The 17,213-nt window shown below is 38.9% G+C and overlaps 1 protein-coding gene across 1 annotated transcript in view; it reads left to right on the forward strand.

Moving 5' to 3' along the window:
- OPRM1 (opioid receptor mu 1) overlaps window positions 1–17,213 on the forward strand; it is a 63,485-nt gene that overhangs the window by 35,163 nt on the left and 11,109 nt on the right. Inside the window, exons 2-3 of the mRNA XM_086708188.1 lie at window positions 4,209–4,561; window positions 5,293–5,813. Of these exons, the coding sequence (XP_086564314.1) occupies window positions 4,209–4,561; window positions 5,293–5,813 (874 nt within the window). The remainder of the gene's footprint in view (window positions 1–4,208; window positions 4,562–5,292; window positions 5,814–17,213) is intronic.

Raw genomic sequence — 17,213 nt, forward strand, 5'->3', positions numbered from 1 at the left:
AATGAAATGGGCTTCATAATGCCTCTTCCCCAACACAGCATCTAAATATGGGTCAAACATTGAAGGTCCTGAGAATACAGTTTCTTAAAAAAATAATAATTGCATGGTAATACATTTGGATTTTAATAAGCTACTCAATCACCTAGAACAGTTTTAAAGAAATACATACCAGGAAAGATTTAGTGGGATAATTATAAAAAAAAATAAATGAAAAAAGCTTGAGCCTCTGCCTAGAGAAAAAGCCCCAGTTCAGTGGGCAGAGTAAGGCTGGTCAAGGTCACGAAGGCCCTATAATCCAGGTGAGACACTCCAAGGACATGCCATGTATCCCTCCAGTCGTTGCCCATTTTGTCACCAAACTCGTTCATGGCACAGTAAGAAGGAATAGGTACAAAGGATGGAAAGAGGCTTGCGTGTTAATATCCAGGAGCTCTACTCAGATCCACTCAGGTGAACCAGGCAGCAGAGATGGTCCTTCCTTCAGCTCACCTCTTTGGTAGGTTTGCAAACTCTGGTTTGTATACTCCTATAATTCGTGGGGTGACTGATTGTTCGTGTAACTTTTCTGGGGCAACATTCATACCACTGCATCAGAGCAGAACAGAATGATCAGCTCATGTTTGCTGGACTGAAGGACCCCTTTTCTGATCAGACTGTCCCTTTAGAGTAAAGCCTTTAGAGATACATTGGAGGCAAACTGGAATTCTGAAACCTTTGGTCTTGTATAATTCTCTTACATATATTTAGGAAATTGCAAAACCCTCATTTATATTTGCTGTGACTCAAAGTGTGAGTAACTGGGGTAAGAACACTGGCTATCTTTAGAGGAAGACTCTTTGGATAAATTGAGAAAATTCAAACAGCATTGTTCCTGTAAAATGCCATTTGAAACAGCTTTTGTAGACATCCACTTTTTCTTTTGTGATGTAGGACCCTAACCTAATTTTGTTACACAAACATCTCTTTCTGGGGGAGGAACATCTTTTTAACTGAAATAAACACACATTAATAAGTACCTAGTGCTATAATGAGCCTGAAGGAAAGGTTAGAGGTATGTTGAGTCATAAAACTGACAGTAAAGAACCTGAATATTCAACATGATACACTCTTAAAGATAAGATGTGAAATGGAAGGTCGGCTGGGTGGGAAGTGACTAATGCAGCGGCGTGTGCCTTTGTATCGTGCACGTCTGGAATCAGTGATGGAGCTAGCAAGCATTTTGTCTGCTTTGTGGGAGAAATTTCTTTTTATAAACGTCAAATAAATTTTTTTAATTTTTTAAAATTTTTTATTTGAGAAGGACAGAGACAGCATGAGGCGGAGGGAGGGAGAGTGAGAATCCCCAGCAGGGTCCACACCCTCAGCTCAGACCCCAACACGGGGCTCGAACCCATGTGACCATGAGATCATGACCTGAGCTGAAACCAAGAGTTGGACGCTTAACCAACTGTGTCACTCAGGTGCCCCATATAAGTATCAAAAAATCTTTAAACCTCTTGAGCATCTAAGTCACTTATTCTGAAATCCTAAAAGTTGGAGTTTTGATTTTATTTGTTTGCTGTTGGAGTTTGGAGGATCTTGTCTAAATTACCTTTTTGATGTTTGCCACATTTAGAGTCCTCACTAAAATCAAATTGGTTTACTTCTTTAAGTTAAATGGCTTTCTCTACCTTTTCCTTTTGAAATCTTTTAAAGGAATAAAACTTCTAAAGCAACTCAAAAGGCCCCAAGTCTGACTCTCCTGCATTAATGCAACATCTGCGATTATAACAGACAAGATCGAGAATCAGAATTTTAGAGCTCAAAGAAACAATTCAGTCCTGTTGACCATAAGAGGTTCATGAAATCCTCCATTATAACTACAGCTTCCTGGTGCTTATTGAAAACCAAAAAAAACCTTTCCTGAACACTGAATTAAGGCCCTAAGAAATGAGTCCATAATACTCTAGCCTCCAACCAACAATTATCTTGGTCTGAGTTAGCTTCTTAATCATGTGACTGAAAAATGTACACAGGCTGAAGTTTAAAGAGAATGTATTGCACCAAGTAAACAAAAAGTACAAGGCTTCAGGTATAGGTTCCTGTCTTACTCTCCCAAATTCACATCCTCTGTGTTGGATCCACTTTCAAGTAGGTTCTTCCAACAACTACACACCCTACATTCTCTCAGGTTTAATTATTTAAAATATTATATTATTTCTCTAGAAGTCCCCCCAAAATCTTATTGGCTCTGGCTGAAACATGAGACTATATCTGAACATTCACCATGGCCCCGATCACTTTATATCGTGGTGCCCTGAACTAGTAATAGAGCAAATTGCAAAGCACAGAGACTAAGAGTGGAAAAGGAGTGGTTCCCCGAGTGAAACTGAGGTACCGTTCCTAAGGTTAAGGTAAATAGATGTGGAATGTCAAATACATCTGGCAATTTGACAATACATTTGCAGGATATCCTTCTACCATCAGATATAATTTATTAGTGCTGTCAATATACCCACTTATCTCTTCTAATTTCTGTGACCTTGAAGACATATAAAACTCCTAGGGTACTTACAAAGGGAAAGAAAAACCTATGTCCATGAAAAGTCCTAATGTTCATAACAGCTAATTCTCAGTATCCAAAAACGAGATGCAACTCAATTCCCACTAATAGATGAATGATAAACAAGTTTGGCATAGCCATACTATAATATCCACGTCCATACTCAATACTAATAATAATAACCATACTCAGTAATAAAAAAAGAATGCATTATTGATCCATGCAACAAAATGTGGATGCATCTCAAAATAATTGTGCAGAGCAGAAGAAGCTAAACAAAAAAAGGGTACCTACTGAATGATTCTATTTACATAAAATTCTAGAAAATGAAAACTAATCTAGAATAATGGAAAGCAGATCAAGATCAATGATTGCCTAGGGCTGGGGTTCAAGGGAAGAAACTAAGATGGAAAGATTAAGAGCTGCACAAGGAAACTTCTGAGGGTGATTGATAGGTTTATTATCTTGATCAAGAGTTGGCATTTTTTGCTGTAAAAGGCAAGATAGTAAATATTTTAGACTTTGCAGGCCATATGGTCTCTGTCACAACTACTCAACTCTGCCATTGCATTATCAAAACAGCTATAGATAAGAAGTAATTAAATGAATGGGAGTGTGTTCCAGCAAAACAGGCAGCAGCCAGACCCAGTCTGTAGGCTATAGTTCACCAATTCCTGATCTTGATTAAGATGACTGTTTCACAAGTGTGTACATATGTCAAAAGTTATCAAATTGTACACTTTAATTATATGCCATTTATTGTATGTCAATGATGCCTCAATAAAGCTATTAAAAAATAAAAAAAAAAAAAACAGCTTTACCTTCCTCATGTTGGATTGGATAAAATCCTACCTCCCCACCATGGCACAGAAATCCCTCCATGAACTGGCCTCTATATGCCCAACCTATCAGATTTATTGCCATTCATTCTCTGATAGGATTTTATCCTTTGGCAGTGCTAAAACTCACATGCCATGCCTTTGTTTAGGTGTTCTACCTATCTAGAATGACCTACTCTTACCAACTGTAAGATTATACTTGCACATTTACAATTCCAGGATGCCTTCCTTCCTCCCTTACCTTAACCCTTCTATTCCCTTTGTTTCTTTTTTGTGCCACCATAATAGTCTTGTGTGTGTGTGTGTGTGTGTGTGTGTGTGTGTGTGTGTGTGTATGGACATATGGGCATACATACGTATAAACACACTTGCACTAATACACTGACATATATACATACACATTCCTGCATGATTATACTTTTCCATAATTTTAACTATATATACTGAAATTTTTCTCATAGAGTTAAAATGAATTATTCATTTTATATCCATTTCACGAGTATCAATATACTTGGATACGTGACTGAGACCTCCCTGTGTCTATTACATCTATCACAGTGCCTGGCACACGTTAAAAAAAAAAGGTAATAAATCAGCAAGCAGCTATTATAACCATTTTACAGATTATAAAACTATAGGCAAAGAAACTATGTATTTAGCTCATAGGCACATGGTTATAAATAGTATTAGTATTAGAAAGAGAGCTCGCATATCTCATCTCAAATGCTTTCCACTAATCCTTGTGATGTATTTTATTACTGGAAGCTCATCTGTATTTCATGTTGGTCTTTTTCTGACTCTGCCACTGTTCCTCCTTCATCTCCTAGATACACCAAAATGAAGACTGCCACCAACATCTATATTTTCAACCTTGCTCTAGCAGATGCCTTAGCAACCAGCACCCTGCCCTTCCAGAGTGTCAATTACCTAATGGGAACATGGCCGTTTGGAACCATCCTCTGCAAGATTGTGATCTCCATCGATTACTATAATATGTTCACAAGCATCTTTACCCTCTGCACCATGAGCGTCGATCGCTACATCGCAGTCTGCCATCCCGTCAAGGCCCTGGACTTCCGTACACCCCGCAATGCCAAAATTGTCAATGTGTGCAACTGGATCCTCTCTTCAGCCATTGGTTTGCCTGTGATGTTCATGGCAACAACGAAGTACAGGCATGGTAAGTTGCAGGCCTGCGGGATGAAGGGTTTATAGACCGACATGCTGGTGAAGTCATGAGTCCAGTAGGGAGTGGTCTAACATCTTAGTCAAATTGTAATTTTAATGATTTTTTTCTAGCAAAATGCCTTTAAAGTTTTTGTAAAAGGAAGTTTTCCCTAAATTCTAAGCCCACTAAGCATTTTAAAGAGAATATAACCTATTGCTTCCTGATTTCTCTACATTTACTTCATCAAAATGATGGGAAAACAAGAAGATAGCTCTACCAAGAGTAATTAGAACTTAACCCCCCCCAAAAAAAAAACACTAAGTGGAAGCTTGTTTTAAAACTTTGAGTGGCTGTCTCCATGACAAATTCATCTTTCTAAAATGATGAGTCAACCACCCATCAAAAGGTGGAATGAAAATATCCACTGGCTGGAAACTCCTATAGACTTTGGACAGTGATTATATTTTTATGGCAACGTAGACCCATAGAGGATCTAGCTCACAGTGAAAGGTCTGCAACTGTTTACTGAATTAAAGCAATCAAAATGGACAAAAAATGAGATATGTAGTGGAAAAAAAAAACTAAAAATAAACTCTCCCTGAAAATCAACAGAGAGCTGAGTTTCTCCCTCAATTGCTTTAAATCTTCCCTTATTGGCTTCTCTTCGTGGCTTTAAGTTAGCTCTGGTCAAGGCTGCAATTAGATATTGCTGCTAATTCTCCCTTATAACCATTGTTTCCTAGGTTCCATAGACTGCACACTCACCTTCTCTCACCCAACCTGGTACTGGGAAAACCTGCTGAAAATCTGTGTTTTCATCTTTGCCTTCATCATGCCAGTCCTCATCATTACAGTATGTTATGGACTGATGATCTTACGCCTCAAGAGTGTCCGTATGCTCTCTGGCTCCAAAGAAAAGGACAGGAACCTGCGAAGAATCACCAGGATGGTGCTGGTGGTTGTGGCTGTGTTCATTGTCTGCTGGACTCCCATTCACATTTACGTCATCATTAAAGCCTTGATTACAATCCCAGAAACTACATTCCAGACCGTTTCCTGGCACTTCTGCATTGCTCTAGGTTACACAAACAGCTGCCTGAACCCAGTCCTGTACGCATTTCTGGATGAAAACTTCAAACGATGCTTCAGAGAGTTCTGTATCCCAACCTCCTCCACCATTGAGCAACAAAACTCCACTCGAATTCGTCAGAACACTAGAGACCACCCCTCCACGGCCAATACAGTGGATAGGACTAACCACCAGGTATGCGGCTTCTGGAATTGGGTATACCTACTGGAGATGACATAAAAATTATAGAGTTTGTACCAATCCAGTTTTAATCCATTAGAAGTGGATTGGTAACTAAGGGATAGAGGTTCCTCCTGTGAGGACTGAGGGAGGAGAGGAGTAAATTATGGTCATTGAGACAGAGGGGTACTTCATTATGTAAACAACTCTAGGTGCTGGTATGTATTTATTTAGATACAGAGATATGCCTACCAGAAATCCATAAAGCCACTAAAAATCACTATCTTCACAGCTGTTATTTCTATGCAAAATTTATGACGTTAGCACATGGTGGAAGTGATCCTGTTCTGAAACTCTTCTCATTTCCCCCAGTGTTCTATGTTTCATGCACATCACTCCAATATCTCTGTCATTTCTCAAAAGCCAGTCCTGCTCTGGCTCTGTGGTTAAATGGGAAGGGTTATCACTTGCTGACCGTGCTGATGAGTGTCAGATGTTCCCAGCAAATCAGGGTCACAGCAAAGGAGAAAAGAGAAGGAAAAAAAAAACGGCCAGCCCTAACCTGTTCAGCCATTAGTTTGTCCATTTTGACACCTGAACTCTAGAGGACACAGCAATCATACTACTTAATTACTAGAACTAACTTAGTTTTATAACTGCCCTTATACCAGTCAGGGTTAATATGGTGAGGAGTGATTATTTTTTGGAAGATGTATTCCTAGGCACAGAGTACAGATGCAGGGCTGCACAGAAGAGTCAAGATTTACACACAATATTATAATCACATGAGAACCAAAAAAAAGAAAAGAGAAAAATTTGTCTCTAACTTACTATGACCTTGATAAGCCACTGATGTGCAAAATTTGGAATCTGACCTATAAGGTAATTCAAACATACCGCCTAACTATTAACATTAATTGAAATAAGTAAATTTTCAAATGATAGTGCCAGCATCCAAAATTCGCAGCCTCTGTAATTTTATAACACAGAACTCAAATTCTAACATTTTGTGAAGTAAATCCTTGAGTCAGAACCTTAAAACTTCTTAAGGTCTGGGGGCAGGACTGTCTGAACAGATGACTCCATAAACATGACAAGGAAGTCAAATTGGCGAGGGAGAGGGGAGAGCCGTACAGCACAGAGCAGCCCCTTCCTCTCCGTTTTCTCTTCCCCGAGCCCCACTCTGTCTCCTCTTACCCCCGCTCCGCCCGCAACCCCGCCCCGCCCAGGCTCAGCCTTTCCAGTTGACCACAGACCCAAGGTAACGTGGTGCAGAGGGTCTGCGTTAGGGGGCGCTGATCCTCACATCGCTGATACTGAAGAACGCCAAAAGGAGCCGGGGCCATTGGGCCCCCTAGAGGGTATGATGGCAGCTCCACTTCCAACCAACGGGAAATTACTAACTTACTAAGTGTCACCTCCAATTTCATTTCAGAAATAAAAGCCAGAAAGAAATGTGTTTCTATTCTGCTTCCTTTCTCTATATTTTTTCCACGTCAAGACCTCTACACCTGCTTCTTCTAGGTCCCTCTCAGGAGCTAGCAAAAGCTTGTGAGTAATTTAAAAAAGGGTAGGGATTTAAATAGATTTTCTCTGACCTGAGGATAATATGTTGCGGAAAGCAATTTAAAACCCTCAGTCCTAAACCCAGGTTAACATATTTTGCATTGGAACAAAGTACTTCCACGGGAGCACAGTGATGGAGCCCACTGTAAGTGCTGAGTCTTTCTCAGTCAGGGCCTGCCTCTCCCTTGCAGGCACTCTGGGGTGTGGCTGTGGGTAGTGTGACCCAGGCCACTGATGAGGCCTCCAGTCCCATCTGATCCTCTCAGCGCTCTTCCCTCACCTGCTGTCCTGGAAACAGCTCAGCTCCTAGCCTGTCTGGTGAAGCACTTCTCCTGAGTTCACTATGATTGTCCTTTAGTTGCCCAGACCCTGCCCTTGACTTCCATCCATATCCAGCATTTCCACATTAGTGTGGTTCCTGCACAGCCAGAGAGAGGAGAAAGGAAGCTAATTGAGGAAGCTCTGTTCTAAGTAACTAAAAGGTTTGCTTTAAAAATACATCCAATTAGGGCTTATCTTCATCGCTGCCTCTATGAAGCAGCATCAGTGTCAGATAACAGCAGAAACACATTAGCCCTGGAATTGGCTGCTTTCCCAAAATGCCCAGCTGGGAGGGCTGGACGGAGAAGAGCGGCTGCCAGGAAAAGAGGAAAAGACACTCTGACATATTTGGAAATTAAGACAAATCAAAGGTCTCGTTCACTAATCTCCACTGATGTGTCATCATTAGAATCAAGGCAGTTACGCGCAGACATCTGGAACAATACATAAGCCTTTGGTGATAGTTTCAATAATATATCAAAATAATAAAACCATTTGGAGGAAAACCAGAGACTTTATGGTTATATCTATACTGCATAGTTGATTAGTCATACAAATGCAGAATCTGAAGGACAGGTTTGGGGGGTTTTGTTTGTTTGTTTGTCTTTTTCTGTTCTTAAACCATGAGCCACTATGTTGGGAAACAAAGCTAAGTGGATTTGCATGAACTTTTTTAACTGCTTGTCTGGAGTTGGTACTTGTAGATGTATTTGTATTTTCTCCAAGAAATATACTATCTATGTCATGTTTCAAGCACATTAGTCAACTTCATATCCTGCAGATCAGAGATCCAATATCAAACCTTCCCAGGGTGTCTGTATTCTGACAACTGTACACTGAGACCATGTCCATACAGCGCAACGCGAAGAGTTGCCAATTATCAAGGTAATTTGATAAGCCATCTGAGAAAATTCTGTGCCCCAAATAAAGTTTGAATCATGGTTACATAGTGAAGGGCTGCTCAGTCAGCTTTTGCTACATAACAAATAATTCCAGAACATAGCACCCTTAAGCAACCATTTATTTAGTTTGTGCTTCCATAGATCAGCGGTTGGACCTGGGCTGGGCTTCCAGACAGTTCTTCCGGTCCGGTCTCAGCTGGGCTCATGCTAGGGACAGCAGCAGGTGTCAGAACTGCTGTCAGCTAGCTAGTCTGGGATGACCCCTGCAACAATTGCAGACTGTACATGGGTCCTCATCTTCCTTGCTGTTCTCATGGTGGTCACGGGTTCTAGGTTCAAGGGGTGGCCAAACAGACCTCACCTCTTGATGGTAGGAGCTGAAGTTACATTGCAAAGGGATGTGGATATAGGGAGGGAAATCATCGTGGCCCTTTTTGCCAACTATCTCTATCGTAGACACGTGCTGCATTGGGTAGGCATAGCTTCCTGAGAGCACAGAACACGTCTGCCTTCCTCCTTCTAGTTCCTCCAGCATCTACCTAAAACAGTGTCTGACACATTAAAAAGTACTCCAAAAATATCTGTGGAATGAATGATGATCAGAGGCCTCATGATATTTCAGGAGATACAGAGGGTAGTAAGGATGACCCCTTTCTTACACAACCGACTGACAACGTCAATGCTTATATAACACTCTGACGTTATTCCCAGCTCCCCCTTCAGTAACTGGAAGCTATTCACAGCAGCATTCTTCATTTTCTACTCTCTAGTCCTCTGACCAAAAGTTCTACTTTTCAAAAAAAAATTGTCACACTTGTACTTGTCTTCTAATTTTATTTCTAACAAGTGCTATTGATGAGGAAGCCAAGAACAGGATTTCGTGCCCTAAAGAGGACTTGGCCCTGGAGAAGCATAAAAAAATAAATAAATAAATAAGGAGAGAAAAGATGTCTCATGTCCTTTTGTCCATTCCAGGGTTCAGCCTCCCACTCCAGCTGCAGGATTCCATGCCTGATTTATGTTCAGCTTGTTGTCTTTATAGCTTCTGGATTTTTATTAGGGAGAGTCAGGCATAGACATTCACTTTCCATCTGCTCTCAGTGCAATTTAATTTCTCTGTGCATGTACCACCCTGCCATTGCTGCTGGACTCCACCTTGCTTCAGAACACTTCCCCCATTTGCTCAGATCAATCCAGGTCACCTTGGACCTGAGATGCTGGCTTGCCTTCACTGCTTGGTTTCCACCCCGACTGCATTCTATAATGCATTTTCTGTTTTGACACCTAGACTACGTCCTTTACTATTTAACATTATACAGGAAACGAAGCAACTCTATTAGACAAGTTGGACTGTTATTTAAGGAGCTTGTATTAACCACAACTATAATAATAATGCTGTCTTACATTTATATCACAGCAAACAAATTAAAAAGTGCTTTCGTGTGCACTATCACATTGGCTTCATATAACAACCCTGATGGGTAAATATAAAAAAAAATAAATGCTCAGGGAGGCTAAATGATTATAAAAGATCAAACCACCAGTAAGAGGCAGAACCCAGACAAATATCTGGGCCCCTAATATTAATCCAAAGCTTTCCTCTGCTTTCTTACACAACGCCACATTGTACTCAAATATTACGTGGTCTCACCCAGAGGCTCTCAAACTTTACTGTGAGTATAAGTTCTGAGGAACTTCTCTAAGAAATTCTGGTTCACTGCCTCAAGATCAAGGTGGGGTCCAAGAATCTGCCTTTAGAATAAAACATGAAACTGAAAACTGATTTAAACTGTAACTTTATCCAAATACTACCAAGGTTACCGTTTTGTCTAACCCAGCTACCATTTCAGTCAATCTGATGGGTAAGAATTTTTTCACTAAATGCATCTTGCTAAAGCAAGGTAACGTAGCTATAGTTGGACAAATCCTTAACTTTCTAATGTATCTATCAGTGAGTCTCATAGGACAGAGTAATGTAACAGTGATAAAGCTAACATTACAGTACCTCCCGACAGCTTCTTCTCAGTAATATGACAAGTTGAACCCTAAGCCCTCTGGTTACCATTTTTTAAGCATTTTCTTAACGTTTTAATCAAAGTAGCAAGTTAAGAAATTAGGAGATGTTTTGCATTTGTATTTACTACAAAGCTCTATTATCCCCAGGTAAACTAAAAGCAGAAGACTATTTTTTAAACCAACTGTGTCAAATACCAGATCTTGATTTTTTTAATAAAACATCTGTGGAAAGATCATTGGAGAAGAAAAAGCATTTCAATTCCATCACAAAAGCCCCAAATGTGAATAGCTCACAAAACTACAGAGCTTGACCTCATTAATGCATATTTTGATAAACCAAAATGGTTGTTCTTTCAATTCTAGGGTTTAAGAAGAAAATCATTCCAGTTACAAGTGTGTATGTGTGTGTGTGTGTGTGTGTGTGTGTGTGTGTGTGTGTGTTCATGTGCATGATCTTATTGTGCCTCGTTAAGCATGTGTAGTACTAGAGTCTATTTAGATTTATTTTTTTTCAACGTTTATTTTTTGGGGACAGAGAGAGACAGAGCATGAACGGGGGAGGGGCAGAGAGAGAGGGAGACACAGAATCGGAAACAGGCTCCAGGCTCTGAGCCATCAGCCCAGAGCCTGACGCGGGGCTCGAACTCCCGGACCACGAGATCGTGACCTGGCTGAAGTCGGACGCTTAACCGACTGCGCCACCCAGGCGCCCCTTTTTAGATTTAAAATGATTATCTTTAATAAATAGCAGAAGAATTTCATATGCTTCTATAACTTGGCCATAATCTGGGAGGAGAAAATATTGTTTAATTGAAAATATGTTTATTCACAGAAAATATTTGGCTCTAAGGCTATTAGAAATAACACTTACTGACCAGTTTGTGTCCAGTATATCTCACTTAGTCATATGAGGTATGGATTCTTATCTCTACAGTTGAGGAAACCAATGTCTACAGAATTAACTTGCCCAAAGTCATAGTTACAAAAGTAGTGACTGAGGAATGAGTCCAGCTGAATCTGATCTTTATCTATGTGTCCTACTTCTCCTCCAGTGTGGTTGACACTCTTCTCAATGGTGACTTTTAGAATTAAATTTTAGCATTTACATACTAACAATTCAAACGCACAAAGGTCTTTATGTAGGCTTGTTTAGATGTATTCATAGGATATCTGTGTGTCTGTGTATAAAGATAAACATCAATATAGATTAATGAATATCATGGGGAATTAGAAATTCAATGACGAGAATTTTGGTTATCATTATATGAGTTCAAATTATTTGAACTAAACTCTTGCCATCATTAAGTCCATGTTGATTCTCACCATATGATAGTATTTGCTTTTCCGTAAGTTAAAATTTTTCATTCATGTCAGAGAGGTTCATATAGTGTTTTCATAAATCATATTTATCCTACTAGACAAGGCAACTTGGTGGGTGATGATGCCAGAGGAGACCAGGACAGTGGGTCAGGTGAAAGTTTGAGCTGGCATGCTATGTCTGTCCAACATGTGATGGGGCAAGCCCCCTTCATCTTATAAAAACTCAGTTTTCTCAACTCACACATAAGAGGACTGAACCAGAAGATCGTTCTGTATATCAGAGCCATACGGGGATCATGAATTGGCTAGTGGTCTTCCTGAATGAATACCCTCATCTTAGGGAGGGTACTCGTTTTACATTTTACGTTTCAAAGATTAGATTAACTAATATAATTACTGCAGCATTCTTCTGTGCTTGTTGTTTCAATTGATGTAACTAACTGATGAAATAAAGCAACATATTTAGCTTTAAAAAAAACTAACTTTAAATGAGATGTTATTATTTGGCTAACCTGAAGTGGTGAGTTGATATCTCATAATCACTTATCATGGAAAAGTCCTCACATGGAGATTTAGTGCTTTGGAACATGTCAGTCTTTATTCTCTATCTGTATTTATATCTTGGGAGCTAAATATGAAGGGTGGACATTTTGCTCTTTTAACTTTCTACAACACATTTATTATTCTACCTATATGAACTTGAAATGCAGTAACATATTATTATTTTGCTTTTGCATTTTTTTTTCCTCATCCCAAACAAACTGACCATCTGAATATAAAGGACCTACCACAAACCAGTCATTAATTTTTGAATGCCATTCAACCTATTTTTGATAGGCTGCAATAAATCTTTGCAAATTGCTAGTTTTTCACATAGCAAAAGGATTTGGGGAATGACACTATGAGAAGTACAAGTTTCTAAAATAAAACATGTCTTAATTTTTCCTTTCTAATTATTATTTTCATGGAAGTCAAGAACCTAGAGCCACAAATTTTGTTGCCCTTCTCCTTGTACACTAAGGAATTTCTTTCTTATATAATGGAGTTTCTGGCTTTGACATGAGTAGAAACGTTCATGACAAAAGGAAATATTAGAACACTATACTGCAATAAAAGCACATACATACACACACACACACACACACACACATGGTGAGGGTAAGGGGAGTCTACAAACAGGATTCATGTTGAGTGCTAAATCATTGTAATAGTACTTTTTCAAAACATGAATGGTTTTCATGATCAACATATGCAAAAGATTATAATGCCAACTCTCAAGACCCCATATGAGTTCGATCTTCTGCATTACCAGTGATGTATCCTGAAGGAACAAATACCCATAAATATTACTTTACTAACCATACCTGGGTGTGAGTCTATTTTACATTTAATTTAATGTTTGTTGCTTTACTACTTGTGAATCAAAGGAAATGAACTTTTTCTTTCCATAATACCTGAACTCATTAGGAACATACGTGTTACTGAAAAGCTTTCTGGCTATTTCAGAAATTCAGAGGGACAAGGAAACTCTCAAATGACTACACTATAAGTAAAGATCAACATCTAAATCCCATTCATGCAATTGGATTTATCAAGCATATGCAAAATATTCATAGTTCTTAAGTGATGGGAACTGAAAACAAAAAACAAAAAACTAAAGATCGATTGTCCAGTCCAAACTTCCTTATTCTACAAACAGGGAAAGTGTAGGCCAGAAATGTACTTTTTTGACTATATGCTTTTTTTTTTCCAAATATGAAAGATGATAGTGAGAATCTTGTCAAATATCTGGCTTTCAAGTAGAGTTTAAGAAAACTTTTATGACTAAAACAAAGTCAGGTTATTATGTATTGTATATACTCTAGTATATATAAATTTAATTAAACATTTCAACAGGTAAGGGAACACTTTATAATTAGATAAGGATAGCAGATACAATATAAAATCCAACAGTCTAGGTGGCTCATTGATTTATCCAGATTCTGCCACCCATCAGCTGAATGCTTCTGAGTAACCTCTGGAACTCTTCAGTTTCAACTGCTACTTCTGTGAGAATAGTGGTATTTGTAGTAGCTAGCACTTAGTTTTGACTTGAACGTGTTGGATCATAGTCCATGCACTTTGCCAGGCAACTGGCTAGCATTACTATTATTCTCAGCCACTCAGTGAAGCTTTACACTTCTCATCTCCTTCCTTCTCTTTTCCCCAAGAAACTAAATTACAGCTTTTATAAAGAAAATTTAAAAGGAATTAAATAATGGTGCCCAAAGGAATCATAAGGTTGATCTTAGCTAAGTCTTCTCAACATTGGCACTGGTGACATTTTGGGCCAGCCAATTCTTTGTTGTGGGGGAACGTGCACTTCAATGTTCAGCAGCATCCCTGGCCTCTATCCACTAGATGCCAGTATCACCCACCTACCCTGTTATGACAGCCAAAATGTTGCCAGACATTGCCAAATGTCCCCTGGGATGGGGGCAGGGGGCGGAAATGAATTGAGAACCACTGCTCTAAACTGACAGCCGTGTGTAACTGATCAAGAAATTCGTTGTGATGTCTTTAGAGGAGTGCCCAAACTAGGAGCTAGACCCCAGGTGTCCTGTGAAACAGCACACCGATTTCTCAAAAGAAAGCTTCCTTCTGCACTGCTAACCAGTTGCAAAGACTAAGACTCAATATTAATGGAAGACAAGAGGAAAGGACAATTCTTCAATCTTTCTTTTATTTGAAGCTTCTCTCTCAGAGAAAAGATTTTCAGCCTGAAACATTATTAAGAAAGGATTAAAGGTCAGTAAGGGTGAGGATAGTGTTCAAGGATCCTGGGAGGCTCAGAATGAGGTCAAGTCTCTTGGATGTTGTGACCCAGTAAGAGAACTTGTAAATGAAACACAATGAAACCCAAATCATAACCTCAGAAGCAAAGAAGAATGGGAATTAGTCCTGGAAAACTAGTGGAAAGAAATAGAGTCACTGTTTTAATGGTTATTTTGTAGCAACTAAAAAGCACACTGAATATTGAGCTTTGTACTAATTATTTTTAGGACCTAGATCATATTATTAATATATATTTTGAGAATACTTAGAAAGGAAACAATAACCTCTAGGAGGTAAGATAATACCTCTAAGAATTAGTTATGGTAAAAGGAATCTTGTTTTCTTAGAGGACAAGGAAATCAGGTAAGCGCAGCATCAATGGTGTTTTTAACAGGAGATTTGACAAACTCTTGCTAGTTTTTGTAATGTTATAGTATGTTGAATTATGATCTGGATATAATGGTATAATGAGTTAGGTTTATAAATTTGAATGGATTCCCATCTTAGCAGTCCAAGTCTTAGATGATAGGATAAAGAACCAATGTACTGGAAGAGTAAGCAAAACCTACAACTATAGTATCTACTAGAGAAAAAGTTTAGTCTGAAAATCCAACTACAGACACACAGAATGTGAGTCATAGCAGATATGAAACAAAAAAGTTACAGATCCTATTTCATGGACCAACAATATGATAGAGGCCATTTGAACTATTGCAATTATAGATAATCACATCAACAGAAGTCTAATGTCCAGAGCCTAAGAAATGTTAGCTTCTCTCTACTACACCACATTTTTTAGGAATGAAATAAGCAAATTATAATGTGTTCAGAGATGGACAACCAAAAAGGTGAAAGAAGTTAAAATTCCTCAATATGACAAATGGTTGAAGTAACTGCATATGATTCCCTGAGAAATAGAAGACTCTAAGAGGACAAGATACTTCTCTTTATATACTTGAAGGGACGTGAAGAGAGAATTAGATTTATTCACCACAACTCCACTAATTAAAGCCAACGGGTGGAAGCTATGGGGAAAGGGATTGCAATACAACCAAAGAAAGACTTTTCTAAGCCTTGAGATTCAAGGACTGCCTTCTTGCTGATTAAATCAGTAATAAATAAATAAACAAACAAACAAATAACAATTTCTTAAATTCCCTTCAGGGGTAGTAAACAAACTCCAGCCATTGTATGGATAGAGATTAAAAGTGCCTCAAGTAAGCTTCAGTTTGAATCTAAAAGTTTTTCAAAACTCTATTGTTCAAAATAGGCTAAAAAAATAACCCAAGGGGATTTGCTAGTTGACTTCCTGAAAACATAAATAAATAAATAAATAAATAAATAAATAAATAAATAACAGTTCAAAAAGCTGTTGACAAAACTGGAAAACTGATGGTAGATTAAAATAGTGTATCACTGTCAAATGTCAAATATCCTGAAATCTGTAACAGTACTGTGGTTATGTCAGGAAAGAAGCCCCGTCTTAGAAAATGGCAGGGACTTACAAGTTTCCAAAGGAGGTATCTCAGCAAGCAAGCAGGTTTGGCACTGTTCCATGGGTACCAAAATAGACAATGTGATTCAATGGACCAGAGGAAACAATATCAATGCTCGCTGTACCCCTTTGGGAAGAAGTAACCAGACTCCAAAGAAGGTGACTCAGCAAGCAAACAGGTTGTCTTGCCACAACTCTTTGGATGCCAAAAGTAGACCAAATGTCAGATGGTTTAGCACTCACAGCACAGCAAACAGCAGACACTTCACAATAGCTGTGTCTCCTCTGTCCCCACCCCACAGGGCAGTGGGATGGAACCATCTGCACACACGATGGGTCACAGTTAAGGAACCCAGAGCTAAAGTCTCAGCCCCTTTTGGGGCAAGCTTTTTCCTCCCTAGGAAAAAGCACTTCACAGGGCAATCAGCGCTGTGGTCACCTTGGCCTACCTACTTGCCTGTGTGACCATCTGGAGAAACTGTTCCAGGTCAGAGGATAGCTAAGCTTTGTAGTTGGGCAGTCAACAAGGATGTGCAGGAAACCCAGAGCGCCTGGCAGACTGCCTTTCCAAATGGTGATCATGATCTTTCTATTCCTTATTCTTAGGAAACATATGTTGAAATATTTAGTGATAAAAAAAGTCAAGTTAGTATCAAATAGTTCAATAAGATAGTGTGTGTGTGTGTGTGTGTGTGTGTGTGTGTGTGTGTGTAGAAGGAGAGGGAAGAAAAGAATAGAAAGCAAATGATGAACAAATGGGATAAAAAGTTAATAGGTGAATCCGGGTAAAGTGTACACAACTGTTCTTTGTACCTTTCTTATTCTTGCATTTTTCCTGAAGTTTGAAATTTACCAAAATAAAGTGTTTATGGTAAGTTATACTTACAGTAAGTTACACTTACTATATAAACACCTCCTTTTCTTCTCACCAAAAACTATAGTAACAATAACAGCAACAAGCACTTGTTAATTACAAAATTT

The sequence above is a fragment of the Puma concolor genome, chromosome B2 (assembly GCF_028749965.1).
Source record: "Puma concolor isolate L17-30 chromosome B2, mPumCon1.1.hap2, whole genome shotgun sequence".
Classification (NCBI taxonomy): domain Eukaryota; kingdom Metazoa; phylum Chordata; class Mammalia; order Carnivora; family Felidae; genus Puma; species Puma concolor.